The sequence below is a fragment of the Trachypithecus francoisi genome, unplaced genomic scaffold, assembly GCF_009764315.1.
Source record: "Trachypithecus francoisi isolate TF-2019V2 unplaced genomic scaffold, Tfra_2.0 Lachesis_group17, whole genome shotgun sequence".
Classification (NCBI taxonomy): domain Eukaryota; kingdom Metazoa; phylum Chordata; class Mammalia; order Primates; family Cercopithecidae; genus Trachypithecus; species Trachypithecus francoisi.
This window is the reverse complement of record NW_022681462.1, coordinates 88,237,522-88,263,371: the sequence shown is the minus strand read 5'-3', so window position 1 is coordinate 88,263,371 and position 25,850 is coordinate 88,237,522. Positions and strand designations below refer to the sequence as shown.

At 37.9% G+C, this 25,850-nt stretch overlaps 1 protein-coding gene across 23 annotated transcripts in view; it reads right to left on the bottom strand.

Moving 5' to 3' along the window:
* Nucleotides 1-25,850, bottom strand: part of PUM2 (pumilio RNA binding family member 2) — a 108,662-nt gene that overhangs the window by 65,897 nt on the left and 16,915 nt on the right. For 18 of the 23 annotated variants that reach the window (XM_033176464.1, XM_033176471.1, XM_033176457.1 and 15 more), the window contains 4 exons: nt 18,184-18,252; nt 9,334-9,442; nt 2,167-2,354; nt 1,430-1,599 (listed from right to left, as the gene is read on the bottom strand). In XM_033176464.1, the coding sequence (XP_033032355.1) occupies nt 1,430-1,599; nt 2,167-2,354; nt 9,334-9,442; nt 18,184-18,234 (518 nt within the window). In that variant the 5' untranslated portion in view covers nt 18,235-18,252. Of the gene's footprint in view, nt 1-1,429; nt 1,600-2,166; nt 2,355-9,322; nt 9,443-17,135; nt 17,261-18,183; nt 18,253-25,850 lie in introns of those variants that run through there. The other 5 variants (XM_033176472.1, XM_033176465.1, XM_033176474.1 and 2 more) reach the window with 3 other exon arrangements.

The following is a 25,850-nucleotide window of genomic DNA, read 5'->3' as shown; positions in this document are numbered from 1 at the left end:
GTATCAGTTAATGTAGAAATTAATGATGTGCTGGCATAGTGACCATATGACCACAGCTGTTGATTGTGTTAATACATTTTAACACTGTCAAGTAATAACTAATACTGTATCTAAAATAATTAGTAATTTAAAACACATATCTAAAACTTAATGGAATAAAACCAGAATACTAATAAATGTAAAATCCACATTAATATTTCAGGGGAGAAGTATCACCTCTCACACAAAGTAACTTATATATAGCAAAAATAGAGGACATTATGAAAAAAAGTAATGCTATCAGTGGTGCTATTTTCTTGCTATAGTTAATGGTGTATTAACACTTCAATTATAAATGTATACTCTGAAGGGTTTATCATCAACTGAATTTTAAATGCATTTCCTTAACTAAAACTTAGATTAGGTAATAGTGAAGAACAAACTCAGAATAAAGTTCTAAATCTGAATAGCATTAAATGTATTTCTTGTCAAAAGAGGTTTACTGGTTTTGGATGCTTTTTTGCACTCAGAACAGATAGAAATGGCACTGTTTTTAAGAAGCATTGTTACTTTGCTTTTGATAATTAAAGGCAATAAATGTAAAAGAATACCACCCACCATATACCTAATACTCTTTTTTATGTAAGATTCCACGGTCATAGGACCTCAAAGAAACAGCTTATTTTCAGATACAGGATCCAAAGCACCTCATTACTGAAATATTACAGAAAATCAATATAAACAAACAACTCCCTAATATGTAGATAAATAAATGTACACTGTCTAATCTAAGACCAAAGGCTAAAAGTACTTATTTAACTGCCATAAAAAGACAATAAAAAGCTACATAAAAAGACAACAAAAAGCTATAATATAAAAAATTATGAGCTTAAAGCTAACTTTTAAAAGTCTCTAATATGTTCCCCACTTGCGATTTGCAGGAATAATCTTAAGTATTAGCACAAACTCATATATTGTAAGAAAGATTACTACTCCTAAGCTAATTTTGTCTCCTCTTTTCCAAGATTAAAAGTTAAATGGGAGGCATGGCATAAATACTCAGAAGGAAGAAAACTCCAATGAAAGGTGCTCAAAAGCACTCCCAAAAGGGAAAAAAAAAAATCAGAGTAAACCTACACTTCACTAAAATTTAACAGAAAGGAAAAAGTTGAAATTTAGACTATTATATTAACAGAAAAGTAAGTGCAGCTTCTAACATTACTCCTTCAACAGAATGCACTGTTTCAGAGGCTGGTTTGAAGATTATTTTTTTTAAATGGTTCATAATCACAAGTTTTCTTTATAGTGAAAAAATAAAATTTGTCCAGATTAACACAAAGTTCAAAGGAAATAAACCTAAATGATGAAAATGTCTAAATTAGTCACATCAACTAATAGTGGTAATCCCTAAAAAGATACGCTTTTCTTCTTGAGAAAGTTAAAATCTTACTTAAAATCTTTGCAATCGGCATCCATTCCATTTGGCAAACCTCTGCCATTTATTTTAGAATCATCATCATCTCCTTGTTTAAGATCTCTGTTTTGGTCCTCCTCAAATGGAGAAGCCTTGCCTTTTTGATCTCCTTTCTCAGGTCCATCTGTTTCAGCATCTCTAGTGCCCTGAGGAAAAAGAATCTGTTTGATTCTGAATATTTAATAGAACACAAAAATAAAAGGCACCATAAGGTGACCTAACACTACACTACAGTGCATGTAAACAATAAAAGCATTGAATCTTATTTAATTTCGTAGTCAATTAATTTATCAAAGGCCCAAAAATTGAGTACAAACTAGTGATTTATAACAGAAGGGCTAAGGCAACCTTAACTATAGCGGTGCTGGAAAAGCAGTTAACACCACAAACTAGATTAAAATAATGCATAGAAGATTTTGTTTAGTTACTTTCACATCAAGCACTACCAGGAATAAGCAATTTTAATTTTGCAGATTATGTTTTAAAATTAGTATGATTTGACTTCTGTAACATGGTTCAAATCATACATATTTCCAATGGTTCTATCATTTCACCTTCTTCAAGTGGCTAAGCAGAAGAATAGCAATCATAGTTACAAAATTTCCCTTAACTATAGGAAGGGCACAGAAAAATAAATTGAATTAAAAATAAAAGTAATGTAACCAAATAACTCTCAAGCAAATATTAAATATTTCTTTATTCAAAATACTTACAAAATTTCCCTTCCTAAATCGAGAATCCAATTTATCAGCAGGAGAAGAACTTAATACATATTCTACCATGCTCACACCAAGGCCTCCACTTTCTGATCGCGGAGACAGTATTGCATTTACTTCACTGTTTCCATGAAAACCCTGTCCAGATCTTCTCTGTACCATAATAGGCTGGGACATTGAATGGTCTGTTTGGAAGAAAAAATACAATTATATACATGTACTTTTAACTTAAACAAAATGTAGTTACACAAATTAATATACTGAAGAAAAATCAGCACATTGTTTTATTTTGAATGTTATTACTATAATCTTTATATAAAGTTCTTCATAGGACACAAACAAATGGAAGAACATTCCATGCTCATGGATAGGAAGAATCAGTATTGTGAAAATGGCCACACTACCCAAGGTAATTTATAGATTCAATGCTATCCCCATCAAGCTACCACTGACTTTCTTCATAGAATTAGATACAACTACTTTAAATTTCATATGAAACCATAAAAGAGCCCACATAGCCAAGACAATCCTAAGCAAAAAGAACAAAGCTGGAGGCATCACGCTACCTGACTTCAAACTATACTACAAGGCTACAGTAACCAAAACAGCATGGTACTGGTACCAAAACAGATATATAGACCAATGGACCAGAACAGAGGCCTCAAAAATAACACATCTATAGCCATCTGATCTTTGACAAATCTGACAAAAACAAGAAATGGGGAAAGCATTCCCTATTTAATAAATGGTGCTGGGAAAACTGGCTAGCCATATGTAGAAAGCTGAAACTGGATCCCTTTCTTACAACTTATACAAAAATTAACTCAAGATGGATTACAGACTTACACGTAAGACCTAAAACCATAAAAACCCCAGAAGAAAACCTAGGCAATACCATTCAGGACGTAAGCATGCGCAAAGACTTCATGACTAAAACACCAAAAGCAATGGCAACAAAAGCCAAAATTGGCAAATGGGATCTAATTAAACTAAAGAGCTTCTGCACAGCAAAATAAACTATCATCTGAGTGAACAGGCAACCAAGAGAATGGGGGAAAATTTTTGCAATCTATCCATCCAACAAAGGGCTAATATCCAGAATCTACAAAGAACTTAAATAAATTTGAAAGAAAAAAACAACCCCATCAAAAAGTGGGTGAAGGATATGATCAGATACTTCTCAAAAGAAGACATTTATGCAGCCAACAGATATATGAAAAAATGCTCATCATCACTGGTCATCAGAGAAACACAAATCAAAACAACGAGATACCATCTCACGCAAGTTAGAATGGCGAGCACTAAAAAGTCAGTAAACAACAGATGGTGGAGAGGATGAGGAGAAATAGGAACGCTTTTACACTGTTGGTGGCAGTGTAAATGAGTTCAACCATTGTGGAAGACAGTGTGGATTCCTCAAGGATCTAGAACCAGAAATATCATTTGACTCAGCAATCTCATTATACTGGGTATATACCCAAAGGATTACAAATCATGCTACTATAAAAACACATACACACATATGTCTATTGCAGCAACCCAAATGTCTATGAATAGGCTGGATAAAGAAAATGAGGCACACAGACACCATGGAATACTATGCAGCCATAAAAAAGGATGAGTTGATGTCCTTTGCAGGGACATGGATGAAGCTGGAAACCATCATTCTCAGCAAAATACCACAAGGACAGAAAACCCAACACTGCATGTTCTCACTCATAAGTAGGAGTTGAACAATGAGAACACATGGACACAGGGAGGAGAACATCACACACCTGGGCCTGTTGGGGGTTGCGGGGCTGGAGGAGGGATAACGTTAGAAGAAATACCTAATGTAAATGACGAGTTGATGGGTGCAGCAAACCAACATGGCACATGTATACCTATGTAATAAACCTGTGCTTTGTGTACATGTACCCTAGAACTTAAAGTATAATAATAATAAAAAAAGATAAAAAATAAATAAAAAGCTCTTCATTTGGTTGAGACTAACTGGCTGGAGCACGTATCTTGAAAATACAGATGGAAAGAGCCATTTGGCAATAAACAGATAAAAACCTATGTTAAGAACAGTACAACCAAAAAGGTGAATAAAGGTAGACATAGTACCCAAAGGATACTACCTGAAGGATCAGTTGCTTATAAACATCATTTTAAAAAGTTAACCTTCTTTTAACAATTTATAACAATTCATAACATAAACCTTCAGGGATAAAACCTAGAAGAGGCTGGACAGCAGGGGCTCATACCTGTTACCCCAGCACTTTGGGAAGCTGAGGAGGATCACTTGTGCAGAGGAGTTTAAGACTAGCATGGGAAACATGGTGAATTCCCATCTCTACCAAAAGTTTAAAAATTAGCCAAGCATGGCAGCACAGGTCTGTAGTCTCAGGAGCTGAGAGGCTGAGGTGGGAAGATTACTTGAACCCAGGAGGTTGAGGCTGCAGTGAGCCATGTTCACACCACTGCACTCCGCTCTGGGTGACAGAGTGAGATTCTGTCTCAAAAAAAAAAAAAAAAAAAAAAATTGCCAGAGGCAGTCACTCACTCCTGTAATCAGTACTTTGGGAGACTGAGGCAGGTGGACTGCTTGAGCTCAGGAGTTCAAGACCAGCCTGGACAAAAAGGCGAAACCCCACCTCTACTAAGAATACAAAAATTAGCTGGACATGGTGACAGGCACTTAATAGTCCCAGCTACTAAGGAGGCTGATGAGGTGAAAGGATCGCCTGAGCCCGGGAGGTCAAGGCTTTGGTGAGCCATGATTGTGCCACTGCACTCCAGCCTGGGTGACACAGGAGACTCTGCTCCTCACTGCAAATAAACAAATTAAAATAATAAAATAAAATAAACTTGCAATTTGGCAGAAACACTTCTCAAGTTCACAGTTATGCACTGGATAGATCAGAACTTAGGACTATAACGCTATAATCACAAATGAGTAAGTCCGGAAAAATCAGTAATACCACAGAATTTTCTACTCTTGGTTTAAAAAAAACTAAATTATCTTCTAGCTTAAAAGTTTTCCATTTATTTTAAAACAAAATTATTGATTTGATATATTTTTTTCTCCCTACTTTTGGAATGAAAAGTAAAGGTAGTATTTAAGATCTGAGAGTTAATGGAATACAAATACAGTAACACATTTGAGGCAACATTCAAACAGTTTTTGCTGGAAACTTTTTTGAAAGAACCCATAAGCTACCAGCTTCCTCTGGATTGTCTGTGATAGGTATAATACTTAATATTTAAACTACTGAGGCTCAAATTTCATACTGGTAGCCAGTCATCATTTTATTAACTGTAATAATTTTGAAATGATTGCCATGTTTGTTAAACTAAATCAAAACATTTCCATTTCAGTATCTGCATCCATAAGAGACTAGTCATTATATCCTTTCTTTCAATCATTCATCCATTCATTACACAGTTGAAATACTGATTCATTCTCTTGTATGCTAAGCAATGACCCATATATGAGGAATCCGAGAACAAAACAGTCTGTTCTCAAGAGTATAGGTTTAATAAAAGGCAATTAGAATAGAATAAAAGAGCTTCAACCAAAATATAATCCATGACACCATGAGATCTGAAAGATGCGCATTCAAGTCCAACAGAGCTTAAAGGAAAAAGTAAAATTTAAGAAAAAAAAAAGCAAAAATAAGAAAGATGGGCCTCAATCCTCCCAAGTCTTAGAATCAATGCCACCAAAGGAAGTGTGCTTCTTTTTTTTTTGGTGGGAAGGTGCAGGGTCTCACTATATTGCCCAGCTGGTCTCAAACTCCTGGCCTCAAGTATCTGCCAGCCTTGATCTCCTAAAGTGCTGCAATTACAGATGGAAGTAGTATTTCAGCTGATAATGAAGGGTTAAAAAAAGGTAACCAATGGGGAGGTGGGGGTGATAGGACATTTCAGTTACAGAAACCAGAATGGTCAAATGCCAAGAAGTGCTGGAGAACATAATGAATCTGATAATCACAAGTAATGTGGTTCTGCTGAGAGGGAGTATGTCAAGTCTCCTGCAGTCATAGAAAGAGACTCTCTTAGAACGACAATTCCTTGAGAACAAGAAGGTGTTATGCATATTTCTATGTGTCTGGCATTCAATAAATGTTCATTAGGTAAACAAAATTCCATTGGTTTCTAGTAAAAGACAAACACTCATCTTTCAAAATGTTATGAGAGTTGGGAGACGAGGGGCACAAAAAATTGAAATCATAAATTTCACGGTTTCCCTATCATCTGTCTTCAAATAATCTCTCTTTGTCACGTTGTGCTCAAGATGCTTTGCTTTTCATCACTTCAAAAAATCTTTGGTTGGCTGGGCACAGTGGCTCATGCCTTTAATCACAGCACTTTGGGAGGCTAAGGCAGGCAGATTGTTTGAGCTCCTCAGGAATTCGAGACCAGCCTCGGCAACATGGTGAAACCCCATCTCTACCAAAAATACAAAAATTAGCCAGCCTTATAACCTGGTCTTAGGGGAAAAAAAAAAGATAAAAGATTTTTAAAATCTTTGGTTCTCATTCTGGTAAATAAGTCATGCATTCAACTTTCAAATCATGTCCATCAACCAAGTTATCGAGCACACATGCTCTCAGCAAGAAATATGCCTTTTGTAGCAAAGATATATCCCAGTCCAAATTACTATTTAAAATTATGAGTCTAACCTAATATAGGTTAATTCTAATTCAGAAAAATAAAGGACAAGGGACCCTTGAGGACAAGCGTCATATCATTTATTTTTATATTCTCCAAACCTGGCATATTATGTATCACATATTAGTTGAACTCAAAAGAAATTTACAATATTTTAAGAAAATTTTTGTCTAAATTACTTGTTGCCAACATTTGCAACCTACTTTGTTGAAATCACCACATTTTCCAGACCTTAACTTTTTAGATTTTAGCTTTTTGGCAATTATTTTAACAGTAATGAAATGAAACACTATATAGAAGTGGTAAATCTTCTAATAGCCTTTCATGATTTAGAGAATAAGAAAATATCTCGTGATTAATACTGAAAAAATAATGATAATTGGGTAATTATCATGCAAAAATTTGTTTTCATTATTACTTTGGTCATTCTGCAGAGCTTAAGCAAACTGTATGAACTTAAATAAAAAAAAAGAAAATATTTGTAAAATACATGATCTAGCTGTACACCTCTGAGATTTTACTAACTAGAAACATTTTAAAATGTAATCAGTAAAAAGATATGCTAACTACTTTAACACAACTATGGGCCGAACAAGGTGGCTCACGCCTGAGGCAGGAGGATCACTTGAAGGCAGAAGTTCTGAGACCAGCCTGGGCAACATAGTGAGACCCCATCTCTAAAAAAAAAAAAAAGTTTTAAAAACTAGCCAGACCTGGCCAGGCATGATGGCTCATGCCCTAATCCCAGCACTTTGGGAGGCTGAGGTGGGCAGATCACCTGAGGTAAGATTTCAAGACCAGCCTGGCCAACATGGTGAAACCCCGTCTCAACTAAAAATATGAAAATTAGCAGGGTGTGGTGGCAGGCACCTATTATCCCAGCTACTCAGGAGGCTGAGGCAGGAGAATCACTTGAACCTGGGAGGCAGAGTTTGCAGTAAGCCAAGATTGGGCCACTGCACTCCAGCCTGGGCGACAGAACGAGACTTCGTCTCAGGGGAAAAAAATAAAGAAAAATTAGCCAGATGTGATGGTGTGAGCCTGTAGTCCTAGCTACTCGGGAGGAGGACGTGGAAGGATCTTTTTGGCCCAAAAGTTCAAGACGGCAGCGAGCTAAGATCGTGCCACTGCACACCAGCCTAGGCAACAGAGCAACACCCTCTTACAAAGAAAAAAAAGCATTTAACTATGATCTTTAATTTGCCAACACTGTCACTCCTGTATGTTATACTCCTTATACACCAGCTAATTTTCCCTTAACAGTTTCTTAGACCTAAGCCTCTCCCCATTACTTATGAAGTCGAAATCAAAACATTTAAAGATCTGCTCCCTTTCTGGGACCTCTATCTTACCAAGACAGTCTACTTCCTTCCTGGGTGTGGCAAATATCTAATAAAGCTAGGCTGAGCTGCAATTAAATAAATCAGTCACGATCATCTAGCAGAAATTAAGACTAAAAATGTCTATGGTTAATCTATCCTCCATTTTAAATGAAAATTCAGAATTTTATTATTTTTAAACTTTTATTCTAGATTCGGGGGGGTACATGTGCAAGCTTGTTATATAGGTAAATTCATGTCACAGGGGTTTGTTGTACAGATTATTTCATTACTCAGGTACTAAAAATAGTACCTGAGAGGTATTTTTTCTGATCCTCTCCCTCCATCCTCTACCCTCAAGGAGGCCTCCATGTCTGTTGTTCCCCTCCTGTGTCCCTGTGTTCTTGTTATTTAGCTCCCACCTAATAAGTGAGAACAAGTGGTATTTGATTTTCTGTTCCTTTGTTAGTTTGCTAAAGGTAATGGTCTCCAGCCCCATCCATGTTGCTGCAAAGGACATTATCTCACATCTTTTTTTCATGGCTGCGTAGTGTTCCATGGTGCATATGTACCAGATTTTCTTTATCCAGCCTACTGTTGATGGCCATTTAGATTTTTCCATGGTTTTGCTATTATGGAATAGTGCTGCTACGAACATACACGTGTGTGTCTTATGGTAGCACAATTTATATTCCTTGGGGTATATACCCAAAAAATGGGATTGCTGAATTGAATAATTTTGTTTTTACTTCTCTGAGGAATTGACACAATGCTTTCTACAATGGCTGAACTAATTTACATTCCCACTACTAGTGTATAAGTGGTCCTTTTTCACCACAACCTCATGAGCATCTTGTTTTTCAATAGCCACAGAATTTTACGATTAAAAAAAAAACCCTTAATAAAATCTTACTGTGACAAATACTTCTAAAATTACATTTCTTAGCTGCCATTAAGAAAATGTGCATAGGGCTGGGTGTGGTGGCTCACGCCTATAATCTCAGCACTCTGGGAGGCCAAGGCAGGAGAATTTCATGAGCCCAGTTATTTGAGACCAGCCTGGGCAACACAGCGAAACTCTATAAAAATGCAAAAATTTGGAGACTCTGTCTTTAAAAAAAAAAAAAAAGTGCATATGACTTATAAAATGCTAAATATATTCATAATTCATATACCAGTAACTTACGAGAAGTTCCCCATGCAGTCTCTCTCCATTCATCATCCCCAAGAAATATGCCTTTTTGTCCATCTTTTGTTGAATCATCAGGTTCCCAAAACTTTTTGGTAGGCAAAAGCTATTTGGAGGAAAAATTACAGTTATTCTAATTACAAAGAATTAACATATAAGAAGTCTCAAATGTATCAATGCTATGGATACATTAGTTTTCAATGCTAACGAAAGTTCAGAGTGACCTATTTTCTAAGTTGTTTTGTTAATAGTAAATTAACTCCCCACTTATTTTTGTGTGCTGGTGCTAATAATTCTAGACCTTAAACAAAAATCAAAATCTACTTGTGACTTTTCTTCACTTTCCATACATTTTTATTACAATGTAAATTTATTCAAAAGGCTTATTAAATTTCTTACTCAATAACAGATTTAATAAGCACATCCATAGGAATGATTAAACTTTTTCCTTCACTTCCACATCTTCTCCCTAGACCACCTCCTATCATATCTTCCAGAATAGAAAACACCTTTTCATTCTTAACTCAGTTATTCAATGTAAGTGAATTTCACACCTCTTACTAGCTGCTGAGTACTATCTGTCAATCCCATAACAAAAAGCTATGGATGGTAGAAAACATGCATAGAAAAGAAACAATCTCAAGGCCCTGTGCTCTATCCAATACAGTGACATGCATAGCACATAAAAATTGTGTTGATACAATCATTCGCTGATTATTCAAAATGAACATTTTGGGCAATTCTTATTGTTTAATATCCATTCATATCTCCCTACTGTCCCTGACGCTTAGGAGGTGGCCGGCCAATTTGGATACGTTTGTTTGAAAAGAACACACTGGTTTTCTGAGAAGTGCACTTAGCATTTTAAAGCAGCATTCATAAGACACCATCACTCTCAACCCTTAATTAGGTGCCCAGTCTTTTCAGTGCTAACAATAAAACCTGTGTATACTTCTATTAAACTTATCACACTCAATTACCTGTATGTTTACCTCTTAAGGGCATGGTCTGCTCATCTTTAGAGAGCGCACAAACATATAAACTGTAATAAAGAGAACTCAGTAATACCTGAAATGGGTCTGAGATAAGATGTGTTTGTGTGTGTGACGTAGTAAACCATCAATAAAGGCAAAACTTGAGAAAATGCACAGTGCGTAGAATAGGGTGTAAGATGAAACATGTGGCAAGGTCAAAAGTTGATGCTAGCAAAGCTAACAGATGCCGGCAGATCAGATTATGAGGACCCTTAAAGACACGCTAAGGAAGTTCGATGTTCTACTGAAGCAACAGGGAACAGAGAAGAGTTTAGCAAGGGTAACACTAGGTATTACAAAAAACTCAAGTTGTAAGTTTTAAGAATAACAAATAGAACAAGATCAATTTTGGCAATTTATAATAAGAGGGCCAAGAGAGCAAGAACTAAAAGAGGGTACTGGGCCAGACACAGTGGCTCACACCTGTAATCCCAGCACTTTGGGAGGCCTAGGCAGGTGGATCACAAGGTCAGGAGTTCAAGACCAGCCTGGCCGAGATGGTGAAACCCTGTCTCTACTAAAAATACAAAAATTAGCCGGGAGTGTTGGCCGGCACCTGTAATCCCGGCTACTCGGGAGGCTGAGGCAGAGAAGTGCTTGAACCCGGGAGGTGCAGGCTGCGCCACTGCACTCCAGCCTGGGTGACAGAGTAAGATTCTGTCTCAAAAAACAAAAAACAAACAAACAAAAAAGAGGGTGCTGGCAGAGAAAGCTGAGAAAATAAAATGGATCTGACAGACACCTTGGAGTCAAAAGGATCTGAATACAAACGGTGGGGAATGTAAGTAAAAAGAATAACCTGTTTAATAACTTAAACAGGTAAAAAGGTAAATGGTAGTGCTATTGACCAAAATAGGAAAACAACAACAAACCAGGAGAAGCAGCTTTAAAGGGAAGAGAAAATATCCAATGTGGGCATGTTCCTGAATTATAGATCTTTTGGTCAACTAAATTAAACTTAATGTTTTAATTTAAAAATGTTAATTAGCCGGGCGCGGTGGCTCAAGCCTGTAATCCCAGCACTTTGGGAGGCCGAGACGGGTGGATCACGAGGTCAGGAGATCGAGACCATCCTGGCTAACACGGTGAAACCCCGTCTCTACTAAAAAGTACAAAAAACTAGCCGGGCGAGGTGGTGGGCGCCTGTAGTCCCAGCTACTCGGGAGGCTGAGGCAGGAGAATGGCGTAAACCCGGGAGGCGGAGCTTGCAGTGAGCCGAGATTGCGCCACTGCACTCCAGCCTGGGCGACAGAGCGAGACTCCGTCTCAAAAAAAATAAAATAAAATAAAAATAAAAATAAAAATAAAAATGTTAATTAAAATATTTAATGTAAATGTTTTAATTAAAAAAAAAAAACTCCATTTTTTAAAAACAGTTTTAAAATGCTAGGATGGCCCTGGGCTGTAAATGATTCGTATTTATGAAGAGCAGACATTTTAAACAAAAATCTGCTCTAATAAAGATCCCAGTAAGTAAACTATAACCTCTATTCCTTCTATTTTAAAAATCTCACCATAAAAGATTCACGTAAATATTCAACAAAATATAAATCGAATAATATGAATACTAAAGCACGATACTTGATGTATTTAAATAACTGAACATTCATAGTTAAAACCCAAGTTAATCCCTTAAAAATATTATATAAATAAGCCATTCCAAGCAGATGAAAATAATTCCTGAAAGAATAAAGCAATGCTTTTATCCCATACTTCATGAAGAAAAATGTCTCAGTATCAAAATAAGAATAACAAATAAGTAATCTAAAATAAAGTTGTAACAACTAATAAAGCATTTATCACAGACACAGAAGTGGCTAAAACAGACTAATCTTATGAGGTAGTAAAAGTAACAGCACCCCTTTGAGACGATTCTAAAGTCTTTTGGGATTAAAGTTCTGGGAGTGCTTTCACAGATCACTGTTTTAAAACGCAAATTGCAGTGCGCACTTGTAGTCCCAGCTACTCAGGAGGCTGAGGCAAGAGAATCGATTGAACCTGGGAGGCTGAGGTTGCAGTGAGCTGAGATTGTGCCACTGCACTCCAGCCTGGCGACAGAGCAAGACTCTGTCTCAAAAAAAACAACAACAAAAAAAGCAAATTGCATACCTGGGGGGGGAGGTGTAAGGGAGTCTGTAAACCACTTACCAAGTGTGTCTACTATGGCCAAGCACTATACTATGATATGAGCACGTTCATTTTCAAACATTTAGTAAGTTTTTAAGCACAGGAAAATTTAATAGTTGAAATTAACACTCTACCAAAGGCTTTCACTGATATTCTAAAAACTATTTGCTCTGACAGTTAAGATACTGATTCAAATATTTTTAGGGGATCTACTGGCCGGTGACTAAGAACAGGTGAAAGTGAACTACATGTAGGGGAAGGCAACAATTCAGAATAGAACAGTTAAAGAGGGAAAAAAAAAGGTTAAACAATGCATTGATTAGAAAAGCAATAAAAATAGGAGATTTGCCCCTGGAGAGTCTTTTACTGTAGTAGAAATAGCAACCATGCAAACATTACAGAAAACAAAATTAAGAAACGGTTAAGATCTATAAAATATGTTATCCAATACCACTTCATATTAGTTCCCTACTTCACAAACTCTAAAGGAAGGTCAGGCAACTCAAGTGTTTCTTATCAATCTGCTCTTCTATCCTAACTCCAATGTTTGAGTGAATATACAGTGCCTTTTCCTTCAAAAGTATGTGTGGCTTGCTTTCTCCATTTCCAAAGGAATCAATCAGCACCCAATACTGCATCAAAAACAAAAACTCAAACTCCCACTCGGGGATTTACATGAGTACACCTATACTTCAGACTTTTTAAATTGTTATGGAAAACCCTTAAACCAACCAAATAAACATAATCCCAACACTTAAAAGGATTTAAAATGTAAATTATGTTTTAAATTATTTATATAACTTATCATCCCAAATGGGATATATCTGCGAAAAGAGATGCTATTAATAATTATGCCATGAGAAGATACAGATCTGAGCTGTCCTGGGCAAATCAGAATGTAAAGTCACTCTACATATAATGGAAGCTCAAAAGAGGTAAGAACGGATCCTCAAAATTAAGTTGTAGCAGGGAGCAGAGACTCATGCCTGTAATCCCAGCACTGTAAGAGATGTGAAGATAATTTGAGCCCAGGAGCTAGAGACCAGCCTGGCCAACACGGTGAGACCCTGTCTCTTTTTAAAAATAAAATAATTATAAATAAATAAATATAAAATAAATTAGCCAGGTGTGGTGGCATGCACCTCTAGTCCCAGCTACTTAGGAGGCTGAGATAGGAGGATAGAATGAGCCTGGGAGGTTGACACTGCAGTGAGCTATAATTAGCTGAGGCAGGCAGACTGCTTGAGCTCAGGAGTTCGAGACCAGCCTGGGCAACATGGCAAAACTCGGTCTCTACAAAAAATATAAAAATTAGCCAGGAGTGGTGGCGTGCACCTGTAGTCCCAGATACCGGGGAGGCGGATATGGGAGGATCACTTGACCCCAGGGGTCAGAGGTTGCAGTAAGTTGAGACGATGCCACTACACTCCAGCTTGGGCCACAGAGCAAGATCCTGTCTCCAAAACAAAAAACAAACCAAACAAACAACAACAACAACAAATGAAACATAGAGAACATAGAGAACAAAACACAAAGTAACTCCACAGAACACAAAAATGGTGCTTTTCCAAACTTTAATCTTTTCTTTTAATAAAAGATAATAACACTTTTATTTTCTCAACTCATACCACTTCCCCAAATCCTTGGTATCAACAGCAAACATTACTAAATATCGTCACTTTCAACAGGAAGTAGTACTGTAAACACTCAAGACTTCCCTGAGTTCAAACTGCTCTTCAAGTACTATTATGTGGCCTTGGACTAGTTTTAATTAACCTTTTCTGAGCTTCAGTTTCCTCATCTGTAAACTGCTTAGAATGACATCTAGGGCCAGGTGCAGTGGCTCATGCCTGTAATCCTAGCACTCTGGGAGGCCAAGGCGGGCAGATCACGAGGTCAGGAGATTGAGACCATCCTGGCTAACACGATGAAACCGTCTCTATTAAAAATACACAAAATTAACCAGGCGTAGAGGCACGCGCTTGTAGTCCCAGCTACTCGGGAGGCTGAGGCAGAAGAATCACTTGAACCTGGGAGGTGGAGGTTGCAGTGAGCCGAGATCACGCCACTGCATTCCAGCCTAGGCAACAGAGCGAGACTCCATCTCCAAAAAAAAAAGAATGACATGTAGTACACAGCAGACACGTAAGTATTAGGTATCTTCACTACCAACAGTATGAATTCTTTAATGTTATCAAACATGACTTAACTTACTGACCCACAACATTCAACTGATTATTTCAAATATTATATTATTCACTATAACGATTTTGTCTATAGCTGTTTGACTTCTTTTCTCTTGAGTCAGTTTGACTATCCTAGGGGGATGATGAAAGCCCACTACTTAGAAAGAACAGTTTACTACTATAGTCACATTTTGCATAAGGAAAACTGACCAAGGTTACATACACAGCTGGCAAATGTTAACAAGGGGATTTGAACCCATATCTATAATTCTAAGGCCCTTCATACTTAACTACCATAAAAGATAGTTCTTTTCAATCATATTTTAATTCATCATGATTTCTGAAAATTTCCACTATTATTCTACAGATACAGACTAGCAAAAAAGAAAAAGAAAAAAGAATCCAGTATTACATCACCACTGGGAATAAAAAAAAAAATAAAAATGCTTAAAATATTATCATGATATTCTTCCTATTACAGTGGGTAAATTTTAAGATAGAATTGTTTAGAGATTATGTAGACAAACTATGATCAGCTATTTAAACACTATTTGAAATGGCTGGTTTCCATTCCAGTTATCCCTAAGAGCTTAGATTAAAGCAAGAGCATTTGAGAGATGTATGTGATTCATACAAAAGGTTATTTTTATTACTATTTTTAAAGTCAGTCAGTCTTACTCAAGGTCATAACACTAGTGAGAGATCTGACAGAAAACACAAGTCTCCTTACTCGCCTACCTAGTAAGTCTTCAACTTCACCACACTACATAGAATCTTAGTACACAGGCTTTCTTTAATGCTTTCTTTATATATTACTGTGTTGGAAAGACAGGAGAAAGCACTGTTTATCATACTAAGCTATAAAGATATTCTCAAAATAAAAGACATTAATTCAGTGATTTAAAGTTAGATTCTGGATTTTTTGAAGAATATCAGACAGGGCCCTCTTTCCTGTTATTTAAAAAATAAGCAGAAACCCAGCTATATGTGCCACCAACAACCTAGAGAAGCTAATAGTTATGAGCCTATGCAGTGTGTCTGACTTAACACCACACTAATAAAGCAGGGTTCAATCCCCTATAGATTAGTTTTGCTCTTTTTAAGGCACATGACATAATGCAAATCAGTAGATCTTTCGACAGAAACATAGTATCAGTGTAAAAACAGAGAGGGTAAGTTTACGAATAGGTGAATACAAATCTGCTCTTATTTCTGGATGCCTTCTGATGATGGCTCAGTAAAGACATCATGATCTACCAAACAGTAAATTTGAAATTAGTCCTATATGTAGATGCAACACTTTGTACATTAGAGATTTACAAAACTTAAAAGACATAGTAAGCAAAAACTATTTTTAAAGAAAGTCAAGATGAGGGTAATCTACTTTAAAAAGAGTTTTGCATTAAAAAGAAAAAAGTATTTTTACAAAACTCAAGAGCCAGAAACTCAAGGCTGCTTTTAATTTATTCCAATGAATGAATTCTGGGATACAACAAAAACAAAAAAACTTCACCTGTCAGGAAAGGAGGAGAAGACTGGTGAGAGAGAGACAGGCAAAGAAGGAAATCCCAGAAGGTTCCTTGCTGCCTGTGAGATGAGGAAAGATAGAAAGGCTTGTGGGAGAGAGAACCCAGAGACAGAAATCTCAGTAGGTTTTTCTTAGCTATCTCTGAGGTGACAGTTTAGTGCTTAAACTGCTAAGAAATAAAACTAATGAGAACATCTTATTTTAAAATATATTTTTACTAGATGAAGGTTACACAGATAAACTGACATGCTGCTATCCACCAGGTAGCAGGAAGTCTAAACCCTGGTCACTTTTACTCTGCATATCTGACATGTCCAATAAGAAAGTCTGGATTTAAGCTTTTTTCTCTTAATATACCATTCAACCAAGCTACTCTTTTCTAAAAACCTCAGATATCCTTCCTCCATCCCACAAATAACTAAACTCTTTCAACCACTGTTTCTGATTTTGACATTTTTTTGATCTGCAAAGCTAACTTTAGAATTACTAAATATTTAGAGAGACTGAAAAAACACCAGTTTGAAAACATATACAATATACATCTAAGAAGTGATACAGGGAGTCTAAAATTAATGTAGGGGTATGACTCTCTTGTTCTTAAAGAATTATCAGCAAGTTCAAGTTTGTCACAGACAAGAAGGTTGAAGCACTGTTCAACCCTGCTTTTAACGTATGTTATTCTGCTTTTTAAAGACCAAAGAAAACTAGTGGCCAGGAAAGAATAAAAGCTCTTTTCATCTGCCTCTTATTTGCCAATAGCATAAATAATGCCTAACCAGATATTGCACTGCAGTGAAGCTACAGATTTTGTTTAACAAAAAAAAATTCAATTTCTTCAATTTTTATTAGGGCTGAGAATTTACCTTATCCACTGGTCTAACAAGTTTATTTTGGCAATACTTAAGCTTAAGCACCTTAACTCACCCTTAAATCAGTCCTTTGAAAATGACATACTCTTTGGAAAACGCTGTTCTGAAGAAGGGGAGGGTTAGCTAGCTGCAGGGTGCCCTCTTGTGGCCCAAAGGAGAGACTTGGACTCTTTTCTGCATCTGAAGAGCACAGCATTGGATGGAGTGAGTCTCATGAAGGTCTCTATTCTACCAAGGTAAAATAATCTCCAGGAGCAAGCAGTTAATTACACATCTTAGGTCTGTTCACTGTTATCTTCTATTATCAAAGTCTATGTTAGTAGTACAGAACATGACAAAATATAGATGTCACCACAAGAGTTTCCATAATCAAAGTTCTCTAAGTATTCATTAGCTATACGAAAAACTAAGTATTCGATGCCTTAAAATATGTAATGATGAGGTTAACTTTGGTGCCCCAAAGAAAACCACAGATTAACAAGAACGATAAAATCTATTAAGAAATGCAAAGTGTCTACTATGCTAGGCATACAAAGCTAATAATTTACAGGGGAGACAAGTGTAAAACAAACTGTAACCAGCAATATAATAAAAGTCTGTATAAAGAACTAGAAGTCAGATGAGTGCTTAATTCTATGGCAGATAGCAACTAGACAATAGATACATCACAGCGGGGTCTTGTAGAAGATTAGAAGTTTGTTAAGTAAACAGTTTTGGGTGAACAAGAGATTTTTGGAAGGGAGAATAGTAAAACAAGTATGACTAAAGCAAACACAGTATACATATATAAAACAGCAGAACAAGGCTAGAGTTTTTTTTCGAGCAAAGCTAATTACAGTTCATTACCGAAATATAAGAAATTATCTCACCAAGTCAATCAAATCACCTAGACACAAATAATCACACTAAAAATTACTGCTAAAGGCTTTTTTTTTAAGCCAAAAATCACAACAGAATTGTACAATCTGAAATTTAAACCCCTCCACATAGTTTGGAAGATATGACCACTATTTCCAGGAAGGTTGATGGTTAAAAAAACAAATTAAGTTCCAATGGCTCAAAATAAAGTGAGGTGTAAGTTCTTAGTATTTGTAAACATTTACCTCTCCCATTCCCCGAGATTCTAATGCAAGAGCTTGAAAATCATGATTCATTTCATCCACAGATCAAACCTGTTGAATAACAAAAACAAAAATTAGTACAAAGAAATGTTTAAACAGACTTCTTCAACTATTTTATTATATTGCTGTTATGACTAATATTAGCATGATCTGAGAAAGGGAAGCACTGATTTCTATATGGAGACAGGTTTTCCCACAGTTCATGATAGCAACCTACCTTAAAACCTGTGGAAAAACATGAGGTCAAGGGTTCTTGAATTATTCTGTGTGCCAACAACTATGTGAAGGCAATAAAAAACAATTAAAGCCCAGAAACTGGAGAATAGTCTACACTTTAAAGAAAGGAGTAGCACAGAGTAAGGTTTTTTGTTTGGTTGTTGTTGTTTTCTTTTTTTTTTAAATGGTATTTCTGCCTGAGGGAAGGCCTGGAGGTGGAAGAAAGGTCCTTAAGAACCCAGCCTTTATGGCCTGAAGAAACCAAAGGACAGAGTCTGGAGCAACCAGAGCTGCTGGAAAGTAAGAAAGGGAATCCCAGAGAGGACATGCCATGACCCGTGTATAAATTACCCTGGGATTTTTAGATGACACCTGAACTGCACATATGTGGGACAGACTCCAAGGAGCTCACTTAAGGCTAAAAGAATTGAGCAGAAATTTCTACTGCTGACCACCACAAAAGTCACAGAAATTTGGAGGTTGAGTTCCAACAAAACCCAGCATTCGGCTAGGTGTGGTGGCTCATGACTATAATCCCAGCACTTTGGAAGACCGAGGTGGGCGGATAACTGGAGGTCAGGAGTTTGAGACCAGCCTGGCCAATATGGTGAAACCCCATATCTACCAAAAACACAAAAAAATTAGCTGTGTGCAGTGGCACACGCCTGTAGTCTCAGCTACTCGGGAGGCAGAAGAATTGCTTCAACCTGGAAGGCAGAGGTTACAGTGAGCCAAAATCGTGCCATTGCACTCCAGCCTGGGTGTCGTAGCGAGACTCCATCTCAAAAAAAAAAAAAAAAAAAAACAAACAAAAAAACAACACACACACCCTCCACATTCTCCAAAGAAACAACAGAATCTAGAGCATCTTCAATACATTAAAATACATTAATCATGAAGTCTGGAATACAATCTGCAATTACTAGACGGGTGAGAAAAAAGGAAAATGTGACCTAAAGGAAAAAGTCAATTAATAAAGAACCACTCCAAGATGACCCAGGTTAGAATTAGCAGACAGGAATCCTAAAGCAACGACCACAGCTGTGTTCAAAGATATAAAGATAAATATGCTACTAAAGAATGAACAAGGCTGGGCGTGGTGGCTCAAGCCTGTAATCCCAGCACTTTGGGAGACCGAGACGGGCGGATCACGAGGTCAGGAGATCGAGACCATCCTGGCTAACACGGTGAAACCTCGTCTCTACTAAAAATACAAAAACTAGCCGGGCGAGGTGGCGGGCGCCTGTAGTCCCAGCTACTCGGGAGGCTGAGGCAGGAGAATGGCGTAAACCCGGGAGGCAGAGCTTGCAGTGAGCTGAGATCCGGCCACTGCACTCCAGCCCAGGCGACAGAGCCAGACTCCGCCTCAAAAAAAAAAAAGAAAGAAAGAATGAACAAATGCAAAATTTCAGCAGAGAAAGAAAAACTACAAAAATAACCAATTCTAAAACTGAAAAAAATATTTAAAAATTACACGGGATGCACTTAGCAGATTGTAAAACAACAAAAGAAAGGGTCAATGAACTTGAAAATATATCACAAGATTTCTAATTTGAAGACTGGGAAAAGAGTGGGAAAAAAATGAACAGAGCTTCAGTGACCTATAGAACGTCAAAGCCAAATAAAACAGAGATGACTCTCTAAATTGAAAATGTTGTATTTAGGAAGCAAGAATCTAATTTAGGTGCACTGGCTCATGTCTATAACCCCAGCACTTTGGGAGGCCAAGGTGGGTGGATTACTTGAGCCCAGGAATTAAGAGATCAGCCTGGGCAACATGGCGAGACTCCATTTTTACAAGAAATTTAACAATTAGCTTCGCACACGTTGGTGCATGCCTGTGGGCCCACCTACTTGGGAGGCTGAGGTGGGAATATCGCTTGAGCCCGGGAGGTCAAGGCTACAGCAGTAAGCCATAATTGTGCCACTGTACTCTAGCCTGGGTGACAGGGCAAGACCCTGTCTCAAAAAAAAAAAAAGATAAAGACCTTATGTTCTCCATATGGTCCTATTTGGTCATAGGATGACCAACATGGTAAAAACAATGTCTCTACAAAAAATACAAAAATCAGCCTGTTATGGCAGGGCATGCCTATGGCCACAGCTACTCGGGAGGCTGAGGTGAGAGGATCGCTTGAGTCCAGGAAGTCAAGGCTACAATGAGCCGTAAGCGTGCCACTGCACTCCAGCATGGTAACAGAATGAAAGTCCCCCCATCTCAAAAAATAAAAAAAAGGAAAATAATGTAATTTGGAGCATATGTATACACACTGGATGGTCCTAGGTATGTTTGAAGAACAAAGAGAAGACTGTAAGTTATTAGAGAAACGTTACAGACTGTTTTGACAGATTGGTACTAGAGCAGCTTTTGAGAACTGGCAAGCTCTGACTAGATGAAGCTGGTCTCAGAATAGTGGCAAGTTGCTTCCGGTGCTACTAGGTAAAACAGGTCTCAGGGTTACAGTGGGCCATTTCTACAGCTGGGCTTGTTTAAAATTTAATTTTTGGATCGGATGTTAAGTGCTCAAGTGCCTTTTTCCTCTGGACCCTAGATTCTGATTTAGTTGGGTGTTACAAGAACGACCTAATGTATAATTTTCACATGAACAATACCAAAAAGTACAACTTACATGTAACTGGAGTTCCATGAATGAACAGGGTGGTAAAAATATTGAAGAAACAATGGCCAGAATCCCCCCAAATTTGGTGAGAGTCAAATTTACAGATTCAAGAAACCCCGTGAACACCAGAGGAAGGATAAGAAAGAACAAAAAATTCCACACCTACACTCATTATAAAAACCCTGAAAATCAAAGATAAAAAGTCCTGAAGATCGCCAGAAAAAAAACAACACATTACATAAAGAGGAATAATGATGTATGAATGACTGCTAACTTGGAACCAGAAATAACGGGGCCCAGAACTAAAGGACAAGATTTTAAAGTGCTGAAAGAAGTGCCAATCCAGACTTTTACACCTGCTGAAAATACCATCTTAGAACAAAGGCTGAAACTGTAATACTGTAAAATGTATTTTTGGCGTTTGTCCACTTCCTGGCAAAAAGCTCCTAAAACCCCTGGAATCGCTGGAGTGATGAGTGTCTTCTGCATGCTAAAGAGCTGACTGACTGGGGGCTGGTTGCCAGGGGAACCATCCTTTTGATAAGAGAGTTTGAACTTTCACTTCCCCCTCCCGCTTCCAGAGAGGGACTGAAAACTTAGTTGATCACCAAGGATTTTAATGCCTACGTAATGAGGTGAGGCTTCTGCAAAATTCCAAAATGTTTGAATTCTGGGAGCTTACAGATAGCTGAACTCTTGGAGGTTCCTGGAGAGTGGCCTGCCCCATTCTCCCAAACCTCATCCTAATGCATCTCTTCCATCTGGCTATTCTCAACAGTATTCTTTGTAATATCCTTTATAATAAATGGGTAAATTTAAGTAAAGTGTTTCCCTGAGTTTTGTGAACTGCTCTAGCAAATTAATTGAACAAAGAAGGTTAGAGGGACACCTGATTTACAGCTGGTCAGTCAGAAATCTAGGTAACAACCTACGACTTGTGACTGGAATCTGAAGTGGGGGGGACAGTCTTATAGGCCCAAGCTCTCAATCTGTGGGAGCTGACGCTCTCTCCAGGGAGACAGGGTCAGAAATGAGTTATAGGACATCCAGCTGGTGTCCACTGGAGAATTTGCTGCAGGACAGATTGCTTGATATAGCATACCAAGTAATACTTGTGGGATCATAGAAGTGTTCTGTATTGCAAGGGTACAGTAGGATAAATTGTGTTTTTATCCTACAGCCTTACATTTGGTGTCAGAAGTGGGATTTGCTAATACAGCCCTGGCTCACAGAAACGTGGTTTGTTCAGACAACTTGGGGAGAGAAAAAGAAAAGAAACATGCTGTTTGGGAATAGAAACAACGAAAGAGTAGGGGATGAGAAACTTTTGATTCCTAGGTGGCCACGTGGTCCCTCATGGTACGGAACAGGAGTTGGGCTGCGCTCAGTTACTAAGGGTAAAAGTAACCAATGGAATTTAAAGATGGACCTAACTCTCACAAAGTAAATGTCTAAGAAAACACAAACTAATTTTAAGGAGAAATATTCAATCCCTTGGTTACTGTTATCCATAATAGCTAAAATAAAGTGCTAGATCGGACCTTAATACAAGACCAACCTCAGATTTCAGTGACTGAGCTTCCACCAGTAGCCTTAAAGCTGACCCACAAAGAGAAAAATTATGCAGAGACCTCTAATCTAACAGCCATGGTTACCAAGAAGTTAGTCAATGTGGGGAAAGGGCAAACCCAAGAAAACTGTTAAAACCAGTATCTAAAGCAGAAAAAAAAAAAAGAAAAAAAAAGAAAAAATTAGTATCAGTAGTAGACACGAATTTTTCTCAAGAGTCAAAGTAAGCACTAGAGCTTTACCTTTTTTGCTTACTTTCAGGTTTTTATCAGTGGTCCAAATAGATGAGGTCATATAAGTTAAAGAACCTCTCTCTTAGCTCTTTGGATCCATTCTTACTGTTGGGATAAATCATGCCCCTAGTGTAGGAGTCAACATTTTTGGCTGTGCAGGCCGTATGATCTCTGCTGCAACTACTCAATTATGCCTCTGTAGCACGAAAACACCTATAGACAACACCAAAATAAATGAACACAGATATGTCCCAATAAAACTTGATAAACTGTAAATTCTGAGTTTCATGTGTTTTTCATGTATCACAAATTTTTCTTCTAAAATCTTTTCCAACAATCAAAAAATGTAAAAACCATTCCCATAGAGCGGGCCATGCAAAAACAGGTGATGGGTCAGATTTGGCCTGCAGGCCACAGTTTGCAGACCTCTGCTCTCGTTCATTTTCTCTCTTGACTGCTCCCCAAAACTCAAATACACAAAATCCACTTCCAAATATGAGTATACTGAAAGTTAAGCATCAGGGCTTTGCTTTCAACTTTTTCACTTATACTACTAAAGTGATTTTTTTTTTTTTTTTTTTTTTGCCCCCAACGACTGGGGGTACGGATCATATCTAAATAGAGGTGATTTTATTATCTTTCAATAATCAGGGTAGTCATAGTAAAAAGACTTAAAAAAAACCCACCCCCACCAGCATGACTTAAGCTCGGCTTTTCTGTTTAGGGTGTTACTGTTTATTTCAATTATGAGAAAAAGAATGAAGGAGAAATTGGGCAAGACAGTGGAAGACAAATAACTTTTCCAACTTTCACGCAATCCATATAGACTATAATAAAGTTGAAGGGATGGGGAGACAGTTGCCCATATGCCACTAAGTGGGACTCCTAAATTTCTAAAGTACGTCAATCTGCTGTCTCTTAAACAGCTACAAATGCTGGTGTCATCTGATGGCAATAAAAATGTTAGAATTTGGACATAAATTTAGTGACTTTATCCGAATGATTAAATCTTAGGGAGGAAAGATCTTTTCCAACAAGCAATAGAACCTACTAGCAACTGGTTATATACTATTTCACTGTTTATTTGAAAAAAATGTATTCAGGAGTTATGGTACCATGTACTGCTTGGGGTATAAATTCTATCTTCAAATTTTTTTTGGTCTGCATTATTAAGGCTCAAATCTCCAATATTATTTTCTTCAATAAATAATTAGAACTTACCAAGACAGAAAATATACGACAGAAACTTTTCTTTGGCCAAGACCCAGTGTAATCTTATATTTGAATTAAAAAGTCATTTTTGAGGTTATGACTGTTTCTTAGCAAAAGAAAAGAAATGACAGTGTCTTATTTTGCTCATTCTAAACTTTAACAATATTAGCTAATTTTTTTTTTTCTTTTTTTTTGAGACGGAGTCTCGCTCTGTCGCCCAGGCTGGAGTGCAGTGGCCGGATCTCAGCTCACTGCAAGCTCCGCCTCCCGGGTTTACGCCATTCTCTCGCCTCAGCCTCCCGAGTAGCTGGGACTACAGGCGCCCGCCATCTCGCCCGGCTAATTTTTTTTTGTATATTTTAGTAGAGACGGGGTTTCACCGTGTTAGCCAGGATGGTCTCGATCTCCTGACCTCGTGATCCGCCCGTCTCGGCCTCCCAAAGTGCTGGGATTACAGGCTTGAGCCACCGCGCCCAGCCAATATTAGCTAATTTTTTTATAGGCAGATTATTACTAATGATGTTAGGAAAAATAGGTGAAGTACTCAAATAACAACTTGATTTAGCTCAGTGATAGTTTTCCTATTTACTAGTGCATAATCCAAAAAGTCAACAACTGAGCACAGTGCCTCATGCCTGTAATCGTAACACATTATGAGGCTATAGTGCGAGGATCGCTTGAGGCCAGGAATTCAAGACCATCCTTGGCAACATAGGGAGGCCTATCTCTACAAAAAAATTTAAAAATTAGCTGGGCATTATGGTGCACACCTGTGGTCTCAGTTACCCGGGAGGCTGAGATGAAAGGATTGCTTGAGCCCGGGAGGTTGAAGCTGCAGTGAGCCATAAAAAAACAACAACAACAACAAAACAAAAGCCAAAAAATTGATAAATAGCTTGTGTAAAGAACCAAAAAAATGCATTAATATAGAACATTTACATCATTAAAAGTTATCTGTTTTGGCTGGGCAGGATGGTTCATGCCTATAATCTCAGCACTTTGGGAGGTCAATATAGAAAAATCGCTTGAGCTCAGGAGTTCAAGACCACTCCTTGCAACACAGTGAGACCCTGAGATATGGTTTGGATCTGTGTCCCCACCCAAATCTCATGTCAAAATGTAAACCCCAGTGTTGGCGGTGGGGCCTACTGGAAGGTGACTAGATCATGGTGGCGGAGTTCTCATGAATGGATTATTGCCATCCCCTCGGTGCTATTCTTGTGATAGTTTTTCTAAGATCCAGTTGTTTAAAAAGTATGTATCCTCCTGTTCCAGTCACATAAGAGGTGCCTGCTTTCGCTTCACCTTCTGTCATGATTCTAAGTTTCCTGAGGTCTCCCCAGAAGTAGAAGCCACTATGCTTTATGTACAGCCTGTAGAACCATGAGACAATTAAACCTCTTTTCTTTACAAATTACCCAGTCTCCCAAAAAAATTTTTTTAATTAAAAATATTATTTATTCCTGGATATCTGGTCCAACTTCTTACCATATACCTACCATTAAAAATAGGTGGGGAGGCCGGGCACGGTGGCTCAAGCCTGTAATCCCAGCACTTTGGGAGGCCGACACGGGCAGATCACGAGGTCAGGAGATCGAGACCATCCTGGCTAACATGGTGAAACCCCGTCTCTACTAAAAATACAAAAAACTAGCCGGGCGAGGTGGCGGGCGCCTGTAGTCCCAGCTACTCGGGAGGCTGAGGCAGGAGAATGGCGTGAACCCGGGAGGCGGAGCTTGTAGTGAGCTGAGATCCAGCCACCGCACTCCAGCCTGGGTGACAGAGCAAGACTCCGTCT